Genomic DNA, 14,845 nt, shown 5'->3' on the forward strand with positions numbered 1-14,845 from the left:
CTCTTGGGGTAAAAGCTATCTCTTTGTTCAGTGTTTATAGAGGGGAGTCCTGAACAAGCTCCAATTTATTCCTAAAGAGGAAAAGTAAAACCAATTCTATTTTATTTCTTTTAGGCAATTCCATGCAAGCGTTCACATAACAGAGAGGGAAGGAAGGAGACAGAGATGCCAGGAAAGGTAAGAGGAATAAGAAGGGAGCTGAAACGATACTGAAGAGATTAGCAAAAGCAAAGTGCCACTAAAACGAGGCTGTGGTTTACATACAGAGGATAAGGAGGCCATGCCAGAGGAGCCGCTAAGATTGGTTAGAGAGCTGGGACTCTTCTTGATTCTGCCAAGGGAATAACTGCTTTCTGATGCTGTATCTGTCTCTCTGTCATCACTCTAAAAAAACAGCACAGAAAAAGCCTGTGTTGGTTCTTCATGGTTACAAAGAACATTAAAAGCAAACAAAAACAGACAGAGTTTTAATGCAGATTGAGGCTCAGTGAAAACCTGAATTTAAATCCCCTGGTTGTGCAACATGAGTAACCAATAGTTCTTGAATTAGGTCATGAACTTAAAATTGAAAGGGATATCTTCTGATGGAAAACCTACAGTGAAAATTTAAAGCAGTAATGCAACCAGGTTTGGGCTTTGGCTTTAAATCTCAAACCGCAATGGAAGAGTACAATTTTACTGGGGCAATTAAACTCAGCTTCTCTACTTCACCTTGCAAGTGACAATGCTCAGGTCTTCCACCAGTCCCTTTCTGTTACGTAGCAAATGCTGTCAATTCTGTACCCTATGCTGAAGGCAGCTAGCTGGGGGCAACATGCACACTACAACAGCACCAGATACAAAGAGCCTTCCTTGCAGGACACTAAGCAGGGCCCTCCTTTTCTCTCAAGGAACTGCAGTTGTGGTTTACATGGTCGTCACCAGGTTATGGCTTACAACCCCATTCTGTCTCAATGCTATTGCTGTACTAAAGAATCGATACTTCACTTCCCATGTGTGTCTTAGCATCTTCCTTTGCAAGCTGCTGAAGAAAGCAGCATCTTCCTGCTGCATTCCACCCAACTCACAAGGCTTCCCCCCTCCTTTATAAGGTTTTGAACTGCTTTCATGGCCCTTCTGCTAGCAGATGCAAGATTAAAAAACAACATCTACACACACTAAAGAAAATGGGTATTTACAGTCATAAATAAATAGCATATAAGCATTTTGAGTAAGTCTTTATGAAGACCTGCTAATTGTAGCTTTTATGACCATGCCTGTACCACTAGGCAAAAGCAGGCCAAGATAATTCCCCAGTTTAGAGACCAAAGGTAAGGACTGACTAATGCTCATCATGCTCAGGGCAGGGATCCTTGAGAGGCAAATTGGTTTGGAGAGAGATACTTGTGACTGTCCAAAATAAATCCAGGGAGTGAAGTAACAGTTAAGCAGTGTGAATAATCAGCCCTGTTCCAAAGAGTCCATGGAAGACAGGAAAATCGTAAGCTCCCTTATGAAGAATACATGGCTTCCCTAGGACCATTTTAACTGCTGTCCACGGAGCAGGTCACCAGGACAATGGAACTTACCTCTTCCTGTAGAAATGATGGTACCGACTTGCTCAGTCCTTTGAGTTTTTCAGGACTGGAAAACAGCTTGTCAGGGTGTGAAGGCACTGTGGAAACTGAAGAGCAGCAATTCAAAAGGCTTCAAAAATACATTTGTACATCAAAACAGTGACTTCACAACATGATGCGGTTAGAAATAAACTTCTGGTGAAATACATGCACATGCACAACCAGTTTACAACTCGGATGCAAGGTTGGTTCCCCCCCGACCCTCCCATAGGACTCAGAAGCTATCATTAGGAAGCATAATCCACTTTGACAACTTCTATAACACTGACCAAAGAACTTTGCCTGGCAGCAGCAGAAACATTGACACTGCTTGACATGATGTGCAAGTTGGTGCTTGCAAGCAAGCATGGGTGCCGCAAGCAAGCTCTGATCAAATGTGATGAAGAAAACATTTTCAGTTTACCTTCTACATTTTCTTTCTAGAACAAGGATAAATGCAACACTTATGCACTGATCATGCCTCATTGACATTAGAATCATAGAATGGTTTGGGTTGGAAGGGACCTTAAAGCTCATCCAGTTCCAACCCCCTGCCACGGGCAGGGACACCTTCCACTAGAGCAGCTTGCTCCAAGCCCCTGTGTCCAACCTGGCCTTGAACACTGCCAGGGATGGGGCAGCCACAGCTTCTTTGGGCACCCTGTGCCAGCGCCTCAGCACCCTCACAGGGAAGAGCTTCTGCCCAAGAGCTCATCTCAGTCTCCCCTCTGTCAGATTAAAACCATTCCCCCTTGTCCTGTCCCTACAGGCCCTTGTCCAAAGCCCCTCTCCAGGTTTCCTGTAGCCCCTTTAGGCACTGGGAGCTGCTCTAAGGTCTCCCTGGAGCCTTCTCTTCTCCAGGCTGAACCAGCCCAGTTCTCTCGGCCTGTCTCCGTAACAGAGGAGCTCCAGCGCTCTCAGGTTCTCTGTGGTCTCCTCTGGATTCACTCCAATCTTGGAATTATTACAGTCATCATAAGGTTCTTGGGAAGAAATCAGCTAAAGTCTGTTCTTTACAGTCTCATTAATTGCAATAGGAACATTGTGTAAATCAATTTGGCTTTAGACCTGAGCAAAGAAGTTTCAAGTACTCCTAGCTAATTGTAAGATGCATATCGTTAATGATGCACTTCTTCTGCAGTCCATCTCTTCATCTGTATACCTCTAACGAAGTTCACTTCTACACTCTTTCACTGTACAAAGCTTAACTGCACAACTTAGTCTTGCAAAAAAACCAGTTTGCAGTAAGCCCGTGATACTCAGAATTTTCCATTCTCTAACCCAACTTATATTTAATAATGCACTAAAGCTTTTTATCTGTGGACTGGATACACATTGTTAAATGCACCAAGACAGAACTATTTGGCAACAAACAGCCAGCTACAGGGACATGTATCTATTACACAGAGTGAAACACTGCAGTACTGTTCGAAAGGTGCAAGTTAAGCTTTTGCAAAGCTGTTGCTGGATGAAGCTCAAGTAGCGCTCAACATGTCAGTTATTTTCAGTATGCAGTTAGATGCAGTTTCCACATTGAGCACGGATCTGGTCCAGATGTGTAACTTGTTAGTTGTTAAATAACAAAGGATTTGTGATGTATTAGTTTAAATATCAGTGGAGAGACCTCTCCATTGTCTGCTGGAAAGATCCTGTTACTCACTTCCCGTGGCATTTTCATTCCTCTCTTGATGCTGATCAGGTTTCGGACCTGCTCAGTGCGGTATTGACAACAGTCATTCAGTGGCACAAACAGCTTTGCAACGTCATAAATAGTATCAATACATTTTAGATGTGGGACGTTTCTGACTTCCCCAGACCCCATATGTTTCTGTGTTTTATATTGATGTCCTCCTTTGAGGGGCTGGATCATGACTAGGGTAACATGAGTGTACAAGCTAAACAAAGCAAGAAGAACTTGCCTTATTCTGTGTGCACAGCTATTCATTTGGCTGTTTGTCATTGTTGCAAAACTTCATTCTTAATAAGCTTAAGATCAAAATAAACCTCTCCCTCCTTTTCAGATAAGTGTCAATACGTTCCATCCTGAACATAAAACATGCTTTCAGTAGGAGCCTCCATTTGAAAGCAAAGTGCAGTATGGTACTGAAGTCTCGTGTTCATTTTCTGGACAGTGCATGCATTCTGTCATGCTACAATCATACCATTTATACTATAGGCCACTAACATGAAAAATGCCTTGAAGCATCTAAAACATGACAATACATGCAACTGTGCACAACTGGTTTTTATAACTGCAATGCCCCAGTGCAGTAAAGAAAGAATCGTGTTATGTTCTCCATATTCAATGTAATTTAAGGGGTTTCCAACGTATTGATCTTGATATTGAGCAGCTTTGCTTTTATTTTCTTAGATTTGGAATTTCTAAAGGTGTATAGGAAAAATTAACAGCAAGGCATCTGTAATGCACTAATGGACTGATGGTAGCTACCATAGCTGATTTAGCACTTCATCTATCATCTATCTTAGAGTAATTCCACTTTGCTGAATTGAGATGGGGATTGTAGGAGAGTTCCTTTTCAGCTGATGCACTCTGAAGGGTGTTTTGCATTAGCAAAAGGCATCTTCCATCTTACAATGCAACAGATAAACAGACAAATTCATTATTTACTTAAGCCAAGCCTTTCAACTGAGCTGCTGTTCAAAGCTCACAATAATTTCAGTAACTGTTTCACAGGATAAATGTCCAAGGGCCAAAACAATATACTCCTAGGTGGCAGAGAGTTTCTGCAGATACAGCAGGACATAACATCAGGATATTCCTGAAGAATAAAACACCACAGTGAAAGTCTATAAACACATTTCAGTCATGCCGAAGTTAATCAAATCTAGAAGCATAATTCTTGGTCTAAGAAAATTCTTCACTAGCAAATAAGGGCCATTGAAAAAAAACCAGTAAAATTCCATGCAGACGCAAAAGATATTTACCATCTTCAGCACTAAGAGCTAATTCTTCCTTTGGATTATTTATTTTTCCTTTATCTGTGCAGGAAAAAAGTAACACATAGTTAGGAATTCTGCTGTTCGGTGTGATAAAATGAATGGCAGTGGTAATCACAGAGCTAAGAGTGGTGAGGACACAAAGTCAAACAAACCAGCAGAGCCATGGAAATGGTTAAATTCAAGAGATGCTTTCTACTTCACACACTACGTCAAGCCTATGTCCAAGCAGCAGTCTCATGTTGACATGGTTTCTATCAGTGTGCCATTGCGACGGTGTTAGTGCATACCTAGACCCTAGAATCTAGTTAGAAGCAGGCAACAGCATAAGTAGTATTAGAAGAGTAAATTGCCAATGATAGCCAACATCTTTCAAAATCAACACTCCACATTTCAGTTTATATGAAGCTCAGTTTATGTCTTCCCCATTAGGCAGGGGATGAGCTTGGAAACACTCAGGGGCAGTGGGAATAGAGACAGGAATAGTGACTAAAACTAGAAACCTAAAGAGGCTACAAAGGGAATTAATTTTAAGTACAATCTTGTCCCATTGTATTCTCTTAGAGTGATTTTGGGATATTAACTTAGTTAGAAATAATTAATTGAAAACACTACTAAACTAAGATGCTGTTTTCATACTTCCAATAATTTGACCCAAGAAACAGCCAAGAGGCAATGGCAGCTGCTGCTCACTGTGGATTTGGGTAGTTGCCAAAACTTTCAATAGTGAAAATCACTATTGATTTCTGATCACAGAAAAATCTGTGATCTAGAATCACAGAGTGGTTTGGGTTGGAAGGGACCTTAAAACTCATCCAGTTCCAATCCCCTGCCACAGGCAGGGTCACCTTGCACTAGAGCAGCTTGCTCCAAGCCCCTTCCAACTTGGCCTTGAACACTGCCAGGGATGGGGCAGCCACAGCCTCTCTGGGCATCCTGTGCCAGTGTCTTGCAAACTATTCAAGGAACACTTCACCACTCATTGACACAGTGCATTTTTGGAAGATGTCTGCTTCATGGACCAGTGTTGTTTCAAAAGTAACACCAAGAACTGAAATCTAAACCTTGCGAGAAAAAAACATGGTTCTAAAGTACAAGCTCCATACAGCTCATTGAGAAACAAAGACAAAACCACTACTTGGCAAAGCTGTATGGAAGACCAGCATGAACTTGTTTAAGCCAAACTGGGGTCACGGGAGACACACAAGCTTCGTGCTCACTTGAGGTGGCTGATGGAATGTCCTCTAGACTTTTGGAAGGCATTTTCCTATCTGCACTCCTTTTCAAAGCCAGCAAAACAGGGTTTAATTCTTCTGAACCTGTTACGAGACAAAACACATGAACACTGCACATACAGAGATGCCACAAGCAAGTCACTAAAAAAACAACTGTGGATTGCTCATGAGAATCTATTTTGACTGTTAGCAAAGACTGAACATTCAATGGAAATGCTAAATAAGTCCAAAATAAACAAAACGTCTAATTTTAAGTGTCCATTTGCTGTCTTTAAAGTGTTTTGCACATCGGTAGAGAGGTAGGTTGGCTGATATACCTTGTGTGGGTATGTGTCTGCACTGAGTAAATAAGGGGGTTTGAAGCAATTATGGCATTTAACTGGCTAAGAATAATACAGCCTTTAGCCATTTTGAAACTATCTGGGTATGAATCAGCACAAAAAAATTAAACAGCTTTAGTTTTTCCATCAGTTCAACTTTGTTGTATTTTTCTCCCCAGGGAAAGTCATTTTGTTTCAATATTGGAGTAAAAACCACAAAACCACCCAGCTGTGGAGGTATTTGGATCCCTGAAGTGATGCAATTGTCTCCAAGGGCAGAATTAAGACAGACAGAAAGCTTTGAGACCCTGTCTCCTTCCTACTCCCTTTTTTCCACATCAGCCAACCAACCGACCAACCAGGTTTCCAGTGCTGCTGTGCATAATGGGAAAAACCAAATCATCTTTCATTTTCCCTCATTTCTTTTGAGTCTTTGCTGACTTCCATTGGAATCTCACTTTCAGAACAGGCTCAAGAGTGAGTTGGCAGGCCCTGGGAACCTGACACATTCCTCACATTCACTGGGTGACGAAACCCTTCCCAGCCTCTCAGCATGAGATTAAAAAGGTTAAGTTATTTCCCTACCTTATGCTTTTTGATAACTATCACACACTACACATTGACTAGAGCTGCCATTCAACCAAGTAATGAGAATCTCAGCAGACCATTTATATGACCACTTTCTGGTGCAGCAGGCAGCAATGCTGAATAGCCCAGAGTGTTGGTGTTGTCTTTATATCCAGCCACTCCAATGATGAGAATTGACCTTTGAATAACAATTGGTCACACTAAAGAATGAACTCAGTCACCCACTGATTTTTTTTTCCCCCTCTTTTAATCCAGTGTATTTAAAAGAAATACCAGAATTTGAGGGTTACAAAGTTAGTAATTTGAAGGTGATATCACAGGGAGGAAGAAAAGGGTAAATCATGAAGACTGATGCAATTGATTCATACTGCTGAATTCCCCTCAGCTAAAAGGTTTACCCAAATGCAGTATGTGTGAAACACTTTCCAATTAGTTTGGAAATTAGATGATTCTTCCCATCCCTCCCAAACAATTATCCAAAGCATTCAATTAGGAAATAAGTATTACCCAGACTTTGTGTAAATGTATTTCAAGTTGGCTACTATAAACAATTGCAGCCATGTTTAACAACCCAGCACCATGAATTTTAGAAATCAAATGGCTCACAAGTTAAACTGGTTCCAGAGTGGGTATCAGAGTGTTCATCGGAAGAACCGGATCCCAGATTTGAGCCAACCCTTTCCTCTTCATCATTATGCTCATGTGGAGACATGAGACAGAGTTGAACTCCTTCTGGCTGGGAGGAGCTGCTCTCATCTCTAAGTGGTGTACTTGTACTTGCTGTCCTGAATCCCAGCGGTGCTTTAAAGTCTGAGTTCTTTCCAGAGGCATCCAGGGATGTGCTTTCATCAATCCTTCCTTTCTCATTTCTCTTGATCAGCTTGATTTCAATCACATTGGGGTCTCCTTCCAAGGGGGGAAGATCAACTGGAGCCCTGTTTCTCTTTTCTAATATATTAACAGCTCCACTGCTTTTAAGAAGACCAGAAGTTTCAATTTCACTTACTGCAAGATCATTTACTGCAGCTCTGATATTTTGTCCTGGAGCTCCCCCTTTGATAGCTGTCTTCATCTGTGTATGACAGCTACTGAAAGCATGACACGGCTGTGACATTGTCATGAAGACAGTCTCTTTTTGTGAGGGAATATGATCCCCAAACTCTTCTTGCCTATGTAACTCCCTGGATACAGGACACGAAGCTTCAGGTGCTTCTTGAAGAAGTTTCTCTAAAGAGCACCTGAATTCCCTGAATTTCACAGTGTTTGAAACTGAAGTTTTTTCTACTGTGTCTTGTATTTCTTGAGGATGGTCCCTCTCTCTATATGGAGAGTGCACACTTACACTACTCTGTATTTTACCTTCCACTTTCTTATCCCTAGCTCGCAGCACAGAAGCTGGTGTTTCAGAGACATCTTTTGGTAGCTTCTGCAAATTCACATCAAATGCTCCATATTCAGTCTTGAATACCGCAGATCTTTCCATGGTATCACTGATTTCCTGCAGCAACTCTCCATCAGGCTCATAGGTTGTGCTTTTCACTTCCACCTCAGCAGCCTTCCATATTGCCCTGTCAGAACGTTTTGGTTTAGGAGATGGCATTTCAGAAGCCTCCTTTAACAGCTTCTCTAAAGCAAAACTCAAACTGCTGACCTTGGATGGGGCAACTGACTTTTCTATGGTCTCACTAAATTCCTGCAGCAGCTCTCCATCCTGCTCATAGGTTGTGCCTTTGAGTTCCACCTCAGCAGCCCTCAGTACTGTGTTACCAACACATTTTGGTTTAGGAGGTGGCCTTTCAGAAGCCTCCTTTAGCAGCTTGTCTAAAGCAGAACTCAAGCCACTGACCTTGAATGGGGCAACAGACTTGTCTATGGTTTCACTAATTTCCTGCAGCAACTCTCCATCATGTTCATAGGTTGTGCTTTTAACTTCCATCTCAGGAATCCTCAGTACTGCACTGTGAACACGTTTTGGTTTAGGAGGTGGCATTTCAGAAGCCTCCTTTAGCAGCTTGTCTAAAGCAGAACTCAAGCCACTGACCTTGGATGGGGTAATAAACTTTTCTGTGGTCTCATTGACCTCCTCAGGCTGACCAGTAACTTCTTGGCATGTTGATTCTACACTACAAGTAGTTTGCAATGTACTATTCATGTCAGTGGATGTTTTCATTCCCACCCTTCTATATTCAGAAGGTTGAGATACAAAGGGTTCTCTGAGCAGGTTCTGCAAACCAGCTGCAAGCCTTTGAGAATCTTCAAGAGTACCATCCTTGTCTGCTGCCTGAGGCTGTAGAGAGAAAGTCTCAAATTCCCTACACAGTTTCCCCAGGCTTCTTTTGTTTTCATGCTCACCTGTTGATGGTACATTCACTTTTCCTGTTCTTTTGCCTATTTCTTCTTTTTGAGCAGCAGGACGAGAGTCATGGCTTTGTTCCACTGTTCTTTCAAAGACCTTGCCGTGATCTGAGTGAAGAGTTGGCTGTTTCAAAATGTTTTGGTTTAGGTTCAAGCTAGATGACATCTCAGAGGCTTCCTTTTCTAACTTCTTTAGGCCTAATTTAAATACATCCAACTCAGCTTTAGGTAGAACCATTTTATCCACAATCTCTGCAACTCCCTCATTAGGGAGACTGACACCTGATGGAGAAGTGTTCTCCACTTTTTCTATGGGTAAACATAGACAGTCATCTACTGGCGTTGTCTTTAAAGCATCTTCATCTCCAGGCGATTGGATCAACTGCAAGGAAACAGGATGTTCTTTTGATGAAACAATACTTTTTTCTACACATTCTTTAACTTCTTGCTCTGGAAGACCCATCTTTTCCTTGGGTTTTGATATGACTGCCTTTCTGTCCAGCTGTGACATTGTCTGTGTCACATTCAGAGCTTTCAGGGTAGCAGATCCTAGAGGCAGTTCACATAGCACAGAATCAGGTTTCTGAGGGTTCTCTCTCTCAGACATTTCGGTTTGTTGTTGGATTAACTCTTGCTGGCTCACATTATCTCTGCCTTCTTCTTTTTCCTTTGATTTTCTCTCATGGGTTATTGAACTAGTCTTATTTGGCAAAGAAACATCGCCCCTGTCAATGCTACTCTCTAATTTAGCTCCAGTATCCCAGAAGTTTCTCAAATTCTGGAACTGCGAAGGATCCGAAATTTGATTCTTGGACTTCTCATTGATTTTCTCTTTTAAAGACAAAATCTGGAAGATGGGTTTCTGTTGGGAGCAAGCAGAAGCTTTTCCTTTAAGCTCTTCTTTCTTGTTTTTGTCTTTGCTTTGTGGGGAAGCTGAAGTGGCACCAACACTTGGCTGCAAGTTACCAGCTTTTGGTAATTCTCTATACTCATGAACTTCATCAGATGGAAATGTTCTTTCTGTCTTTCCAGCTGCATGGCCTGGTCTAAACTCAAAAGAGTTTTGAGGTTCATTTTCTGAAGCCTGGCTTGCACAACTTGGTTCAGCACTTGTTGGTGTATTCTTCCTTTGATCAACCAATGCACTAGGTACACACGCTGCAGTTGCTCTTATTTTGTCACTTACCCCAAGACCTTTCAATGCACTGTCAGCTGATGCATTAGTATTGACACTAACTTCTTTCTCTCCAAGACTGGGGGTAGCTTGACCCCTTTCCCAAAATGCTCTGATCTCCCTTATTCTTCTTCTTGCTCTTATTGCCTTCTCTGACTCACATTTCTCAGCTGGTAGCTTGTCTTCTTCATGTTCCAAGAGATTTGATTTCTCATTTTGTCGCTTGCTTTCTTGACCATGTTCTTCTTCAACTCTTGTACAGTCAAGTTCAGTTAGTGGTTTGCCATTTTGCTCCTCATGTTCTTCCTTTTTCTTAGGTTTTGTCCTCTCTGTAATCAGTTGTGTATCTCCTGACCTAAGTGATGTAGGTGAAATATTGCTGTGTTTTTTAATCTTTCCAGACAGTAACTCTTCCGTAACTCCTGTTTTTCCAGCCATGCTGGGCATGCTGTGTTCTGCATGAAGAGCTGGTGTTCCGGCTGAGAAGTCCACTTCCTCTTCGGGTTCCCTGCCTTGGGATCTAGCTGACACAAATTTCTCATCTTCAGCATCAGAACTTCTTTCAAACCAATCTAAAACTTTTGACACAGATTCATTGGCCACTTTGAGTTCATCAGCATTTTTGTCAGGCTTTAAAGTGGTTTTAGCATCTTGCTCCTCAACAAGATCAGGCTTACCTTGTTGAGGACTTGTAGAATTGGTATTTGACACCTCACATGCTTCTGTCTTAGCAGAAAGCTGATGTTCATCTACAACAAACAGACTTATCAGTTAGGAATCAGACACGTGACTCTGCAAGTGCTTGATCTAGCTTGAAAATCTCTGTTAGTAGAGAAAAGAGTTCTCTCTCTTGTGTTTTTGACAAGAACCATACTTCAGGCAAGAAAATCACAGACTCATAGAATAGTTAGGGTTGGAAAGGACCTTAAGATCATCCAGTTCCAACTCCCCTGCCAAGGGCAAGGACACCTCACACTAAACCATGCCACCCAAGGCTCTGTCCAACCTGGCCTTGAACACTGCCAGGGATGGAGCATTCACAACTTCCCTGGGCAACCCATTCCAGTGCCTCACCACCCTTACAGTGAAAAATTTCTTCCTTATATCCAATCTAAACTTCCCCTGTTTAAGTTTTAACCCGTTACCCCTTGTCCTATCACTACAGTCCCTAATGAAAAGTCCCTCCCCAGCATCCTTATAGGCCCCCTAAAAATTCCTGCACTGAGATATCCTGCTGGAATCATATCACTTTTGAGGGTGTGAGCTGATATAATTGGTTATCCCCATTCTAAAGGGAATGGCTATATGGAGGGAGGGAGCAGGCAGACAATCCAGGATGTTTGTATTTAGTCCCATGAGCAAATCCCCAAGTCACAACTGGATTACTACCAAGGACTCTCAACAGCAGTACACCAAAACCTCTTCAGTTCCTGTGCAGGCTGATCTACCAGGCCTCATGACAGGATTTTTATCCAAATGCCATCACTTCACTTTCATCATCCACAATAAAGGTGCCTAATTCAGGCTCTATTCTGATTGTCAATTTGAAGAATGTCAATAGAAGATCATCTAAAAAATACTGGCTACATTAGAGCATTAAAATGCAAAAAGTGATTTAGAATTTAATTCTGCAGTATGTAGCACATTCATACACTCACAGAATGGTTTTAGGCTGGAAGGGACCTTGAAACTCATCCAGTTCCAACCCCTGCCACAGGCAGGGACACCTTCCACTAGAGCAGGTTGCTCCAAGCCCAGTCCAACCTGGCCTTGAACACTGCTAGGGATGAGGCAGCCACAGCTTCTCTGGGCACCCTGTGCCAGTGCCTCAGCACCTTCACGGAGAAGAATTGCTTCCTTATATCTAATCTAAATCTCCCCTCTGTCAGGTTAAAGCCATTCCTGCTTGTCCTTTCCCCACATGCCCTTTTAAAAAGCTGCTCTCCAGATATACTTACTTGAACACTTCCTACTATTTCCATTTCTTAGTTGTTAATTCCTAGATGCAAGTGATTCGAACATTAAGGAATCCGTGCTATATGCTACTGCATTCTATTCATCACTCCTATTAATCTCTTACCATTAAAGTCTTTGTGTGACTTCAATTCATGGCGCAAGATCTGGTTGGGTTTATTTTCACATGTCTCATCAACACTTGGTTCATTATTGCTATTTGGCAGGATATTGCTGGAGGTCTTCTGTGGAGTCTCAAGTTTCTTAGGAGTGACAGTCTTTGTCTGCAAGGTTTCATTAACCAGGAAGACTGGTCTATTAGTGTCATAAAGGCTGGATGCCGATGTATCTTCTTGTAAGCCATCTACTGGGTTTATTTGTAAAGCCGATGAATAGGTTCCCAAAGGATTTCCAGCAGAAATTTGCTTATTCCCAGATGAATCTGATCTAATAGCATCATTTCCACCAGTTTTTATTTCATCGGAGTCTAACAAACCAAACTCTCCTGTTTCTCTACCATGGTGTGGCTGTGGGCTTTGCAGAGGTTTTCCTTTTCTTGTGCTAGATGAGAACCTCACTTGTTTCAGTTTTTCCAGTGAAATTTGTGTGGAGTCTTCTGCTTCTTCCCTGAGTGAATTCTCAGCTTCTCCTTCAAATATAGTTGCAGCAGGAAGACCATTCTTTTTCTGACCATCTAACACCTGACTAACACGAACTTCTGAGTCAGTGGAACTGGAGCTTGAGCTGTGCTTCAGAATGCCCCTGGGTGTTGTAGTGACGCCATTCATCCTCTCAGTCTGCTTGGCTGTTTTTGGAACAAGGTCTTCTCTTTGTGACACAGGATCTGGTGCTTTGTGAATTAGTTTCCTAGCTTTCGGGACAGGACGTTTCACTGCTTTCTGTGATTCATCAGTAGGTTCCACAGAAGGCTGCTTGTGCTTCTCTGTTTCATCATTGTGTAAGTTGGGTTTAGGTTGGCTCTCTTCTGAAGGTGACAAAATTTCTGTAAGACATATATAGAGGAGAAATCATGACTATACATGACATTCATCTGCATAAACAGAGGTATATGACACAGTGCAGGTCTAGAACGCAGTGAGTAGATTGATTTATTAAAAACATTTGCAGTAAAACACAAGCAGAAATTCAACATAGGTGTTGATTTCATATGTATGCAATAGGAAGTCTTAGTAGATGATAATCCTATAGTTATTTCTTATTCTAGAAGCATGAACTATTTGATGATTCCAAAGATGGAACACACCAGATTTTCCATCAGCTTTATTCCTGCAAGGCACAAAGTTTACAGGTTAGGGCAGCTTCTGAATACACCTCTTCAGGTTCAGAAGATGAACAGCAACCTCCAGAAATGGGAACAGGCTATTTCCACATTCATCTGGAGCAAGGGAAGGTGCAGGAATGATCTCCCAGTAAGGAGATGGTTTTTATTCCTAGTGTTCAAGTTTTCCTTTTCCTCTTAGCAAGTTTCGTAACAGAGACATCAGAGTCATTTCCACATATAAGCCTGTAAATTACAACTTCAAATGCCTGTGTTGTGATATATTGTCACTCATCTACTTGCTTGCAGAGAATACTGCAGGAAAGGGAGCACTGGAAAATAAACAGGAATAAGAAAACAAAGGAAACAATAAAGATCAAAGAGAGTTGGGCTGCTTCTGTTGAGCCAACAGCAGCAATGACTGGAAGGACATAAAGATAACTATGCCAGATTCAGGGAAATTTCTTTCTTTAGCCATTCAGGGTAAACAACCCTCTTGGATGGAATGTTTAATACTGACTAGAACTGTGAGTAAAAGACAGGAAGCAAAACCCATTTACTCCCATAAACAGCCATTTCCTGAGTATATTCACATGTTTTCATGGGGTTTGAAATGACCTAGTCGATAACTCCAAGCAGTTAAGATAAAACAGTTTTTAATATCTTACAAGAAGCAGCAATGAAAGTAAAAATAGTTCATCTAGAACACCATGAAATCCACACTCAGATGCTGGATAAGTGCATTTACCCTTCTTTGGTAGCTGAGGTAGAGTGGCTGGTCTGTTTTCCAGTTCCCCACTGTGTAAGTTATCATCTGGTGCAATGGAATTAAATGGATTTCTTCTTTGCTATAAAAAAAGGAATGAACATTGTAACTGCAGTCAAATTGTTATATCAGTTCAGTCTTCACAAAGTAAATCAAAGTGCAGGGATTGCCTTGCTACCCTGTCAGCAAAGAGCCTGAAAACATACCTCTAAAACTGGCTGCATGACAAAACACCTCAACAATATGAGCCAGGAAACTATCAGAAGTGCTTGTGATATAGCTCCATCTTGTTCTTGCTCCTCCACCAGCAGAGATAAGCCAGCACTTTAAGACACTTGAAAATCCCATGTTGTTGCAAGTTAAACAATTTTATCTCTAATTCTGTGACTTTTGAGATCTCACAACACAGCAGGACAATTCTTTTCAGTGCTTGACGAGGCTGGAAATAATGTCAAGCACAGACAGCTGCTTCCTATAGCCATAAGAGCACTTTAGCACTGAGCTTTTAGTGGCTTTCATTATCTCCCTCCAATACAAAAGATACTAATTTTTAAATGAGATTATAATTTATCTTTCTTCCTCAAATCTTGAATTACCTTTACCACTGAAGCAAAGAAACACA

At 41.7% G+C, this 14,845-nt stretch overlaps 1 protein-coding gene across 2 annotated transcripts in view; it reads right to left on the bottom strand.

The window, feature by feature from the left end:
* The window catches only part of SYTL2 (synaptotagmin like 2), a gene marked incomplete at both ends in the record, with an annotated part of 38,015 nt that overhangs the window by 6,861 nt on the left and 16,309 nt on the right, over positions 1 to 14,845 (bottom strand). Inside the window, 8 exons of one of the 2 annotated variants that reach the window (XM_080614195.1) lie at positions 265 to 384; positions 1,569 to 1,663; positions 3,256 to 3,303; positions 4,542 to 4,595; positions 5,774 to 5,872; positions 10,903 to 10,974; positions 12,306 to 13,181; positions 14,206 to 14,305. In XM_080614195.1, the coding sequence (XP_080470321.1) occupies positions 265 to 384; positions 1,569 to 1,663; positions 3,256 to 3,303; positions 4,542 to 4,595; positions 5,774 to 5,872; positions 10,903 to 10,974; positions 12,306 to 13,181; positions 14,206 to 14,305 (1,464 nt within the window). The remainder of the gene's footprint in view (positions 1 to 264; positions 385 to 1,568; positions 1,664 to 3,255; positions 3,304 to 4,541; positions 4,596 to 5,773; positions 5,873 to 10,902; positions 10,975 to 12,305; positions 13,182 to 14,205; positions 14,306 to 14,845) is intronic. The other variant, XM_080614196.1, reaches the window with a different exon arrangement.

This window comes from Psittacula echo (genome assembly GCF_963264785.1).
Source record: "Psittacula echo genome assembly, chromosome: 3".
Classification (NCBI taxonomy): domain Eukaryota; kingdom Metazoa; phylum Chordata; class Aves; order Psittaciformes; family Psittacidae; genus Psittacula; species Psittacula echo.